Genomic DNA, 3,001 nt, shown 5'->3' on the forward strand with positions numbered 1-3,001 from the left:
TCACTTTACAGGTCAAAGGCAGGCACAGAGATGCACAATGATTTTCCCAAGTTACACAGCCAATCAGAGTCAGAGTCAAAAGTTATGCTTCCCTTTGATTCAACAAAAAAGCTATGGGACTAAGCGTAGAGCAGCAGCTAAATTCACCAACAGTTTATTTGTATCCCTTGGAGAGATAGAAAGCATAAGATATGTTTGTCAAAGATGCCTTGTTATACCATATCAATGTTTAACTTGTCATACACATTTGCCTCTGAGTAAAATATTAAAAACAAGCCATATGACTGTTTATTGATACTGTGTCTATTCATATGAAGGCCACAGTTCATTACCAGATGGTCTTTCAGAACCCCGAGAATACTGAAGGTGCTATGCACCTAAGGTTTTACCATCACACTGTAATGCCCAGTAAGTGAATACTAGTAGTACCTCCATGCATTTTCACTACTAAATGGCATAAAACAAATTTGAAATCAGTTTCACATGCAACATGTGTGTGGCTGCTGTAGGTCTCAAACATGTAAACATGGGGTGGGCAAAATAGCATTCAAAATGAGCTGCTGTGCAAGACCCCACCATTACATACATAGACTTAAGCCCTTTCATGGGCATTAGTCACTATGTGGATAACCTCTGGTCCTACCCAAGTGTATCCTTCTGGAATTTTCCTATCCTCTTTGTCTCCTGGACACAGTAAGTTGCTAATAAACATCCCACCTGACAACTAGCCTTGACAAATGCCCAGGAGAACCAAAACAAGGAGAATAGAGCTAGGCAGTGCCCACCACTTCCCATCTCAACAATAGAACAGAGCCAGAGCGCGGTCCTATTGAAATCAGCAGAGTTTGAGCATTCGTGATAAAAACAACTTTTTAAAAAGCACAAACTTTATTTAAGAAGGTAAAATAGCTCGGTGTCCCACTGTGTCCTGTTATGTCTAACAGATCACAGCAGGGGAAACTGTGTAAGAAAACTCAAGTGCCCAAAAAGCATTTCATGTGGGCTCAGTCCTGCCAGGCACAAAAAGAATCCATCCTTTATAGAAGTCATGCCTTTGCTCCTTTTTTTCCTTCCTTGGGCCATGTAATTGAATATTACAAACTACATCAAGAAGAATAAACGTGTGTGTTTCCCCTCCCCCAAACAAGAAAAAGTTAAGCTTTTAATCACAGGCCCTCAAACTATCATTCTGTGCAATTAGCAATTAACTCTAATGTTGATGAGAGAAGGCGGAGCTGCCGTGACAATTTCCCTGGGTTATTTTAGTCTGGTTCTGTACAGAGGACAAGCCACAACCTGCACGCTCTCACCCACACTCTCACACACTTAAAGACACATTTAATTTTTAGCAAACATGGCATCTCAGCGTGCAATTGAGACAGACATCCCGAACCCCACATCAGGGCAGCCCAAACGTCTGGACCCCCTTCTCTTGACCACTTTCACTCACGTGGGAAGCAGAGGCCAGAGGAAGATGCTACCCACCAGCCTCACATTACCAGTCTCTCTCTGGGGCGCAGGAGAGGGTGGTAGAGAGATGGGTATTGCCCCTGGAAGCTGCAAGCCGCGTTAGTGGAAAGGCGGTGGCAATAGCAGCAATCGTTGCATCAGCGTTAACTGCTGCTGCTGCCCCAGCTGCTGCTGCCGCTGCTGCATTTACTGTTGGCGGCTGCTGGGAGGGTACAGTCAGTAATGACTGTAGGGAGCGCTCAGTTGCTGCGGCGGCAGGTTCCCTGGATCAGGAAATTAGGACAGGCATCTAGGATTGGAGGCGCGGGCTGCCGGAGAACCAACCAGCAGCCGCTCCGGGCCCCCGTGAGCTCTGGGGGACGTGCGGAGCAACCGGCCCCGGGAGCAGTCCCGGTGGCAGCGGCGGCCGCGGCCAAGGCTACGGCTACGGCCACTCTCGCCCGCATGCTCACACTCGCACACACACTCACACCCCCCAGGCACAGGCACCTTAGGAGACCGGCGCATCAATGAGAAAGGAGGGCTGAATACCTCTCCCCCCGCCCCGCCGCCCCGCTGACCACTCCCCCCTCCTGACCCCTCCTCGCTCCTCACCCCTAGCTCCAGCAGTGGGTGCTCGGCTGCGGGCTCCTCTCTCTTCGGTCTTCTCCTTGGTTCTCGACTCCCCACCCCCTCTCCCTCCCTCCCCTTCTCTCCTGCACCCTCCCCTCTCCTGCAGCGCCTGCATTATTTCTGCCCACAGGCTCGGCTTGCACTGCTGCTGCAGCGCTGGGAGGTGGGTGGGTGGGAGGGTGGGTGGGCCGGCAGGTGGGGAGGAAATTGTGCAAGTTGTAGGAGAGGGGGTGTCCTCTACTCCCCAGCTCCCTTTCCCCCCTTCTAACTCCTTCCCCTCCTCCTTTCCCCTCCTCTCTCCCTGCCCCCAACTCCTTCCTCCTTTCCGAAAGGCTGGTAACTTGTTGTGCGGAGCAAACGGCGGCGGCGGCAGCGGCACCATCCAGGCGGGCACCATGGGCACGTCCGCGCTCTGGGCGCTCGGGCTGCTGCTCGCGCTGTGCTGGGCGCCCGGGGAGAGCGACGCCACGGTAGCAGGTAAGTGAGGATGCACCCCTCCGTGGGCTGCCCGGACCCAGCCGCGCCCAGGGGCCCCGAGGCTCGGGTCTCCTCCTGCCCACCCCCCTCCTAGGAGGCACCTCTCCACTCTGCTCGCCTTTCCCCCCTCCCCACCCTGGTGGCGCCTCTGAGCTGTCAGCGTAGCCGCCACGGAGAGCCGGGCTAGGGCGAGAGTGGGGTTTGGGGTGTCCTAAAGCCTTGCCTGAACTAGTCTTCATTCCCTTACACTCCCTCCCACGGCTTCGCCTCCTTTTTCAGCCCCGCTTGGCGGGGGCGAGGGCATGTGGGCTTCTGAGCCATTGAACAATGGTGCTGTCTCCGCTGCCAGGCGGAGTGTTAGAGAGGAGGCAGAGGGCCCGGAGACGTGCGCGGCAGCCCCGGCGCGCTCCGTGGACTTTAGGGAGGGGGTGGGTGAGGGTGG

At 54.3% G+C, this 3,001-nt stretch overlaps 1 protein-coding gene across 3 annotated transcripts in view; it reads left to right on the forward strand.

The window, feature by feature from the left end:
* Positions 1-1,897: 1,897 nt before the first annotated feature.
* VLDLR (very low density lipoprotein receptor) overlaps positions 1,898-3,001 on the forward strand; it is a 34,149-nt gene continuing 33,045 nt past the window's right edge. Inside the window, exon 1 of one of the 3 annotated variants that reach the window (XM_023758431.1) lies at positions 1,898-2,559. In XM_023758431.1, the coding sequence (XP_023614199.1) occupies positions 2,478-2,559 (82 nt within the window). In that variant the 5' untranslated portion in view covers positions 1,898-2,477. The remainder of the gene's footprint in view (positions 2,560-3,001) is intronic. The other 2 variants (XM_006094109.3, XR_002830575.1) reach the window with 2 other exon arrangements.

Source organism: Myotis lucifugus, unplaced genomic scaffold (genome assembly GCF_000147115.1).
Source record: "Myotis lucifugus unplaced genomic scaffold, Myoluc2.0 scaffold_130, whole genome shotgun sequence".
Lineage (NCBI taxonomy): Eukaryota > Metazoa > Chordata > Mammalia > Chiroptera > Vespertilionidae > Myotis > Myotis lucifugus.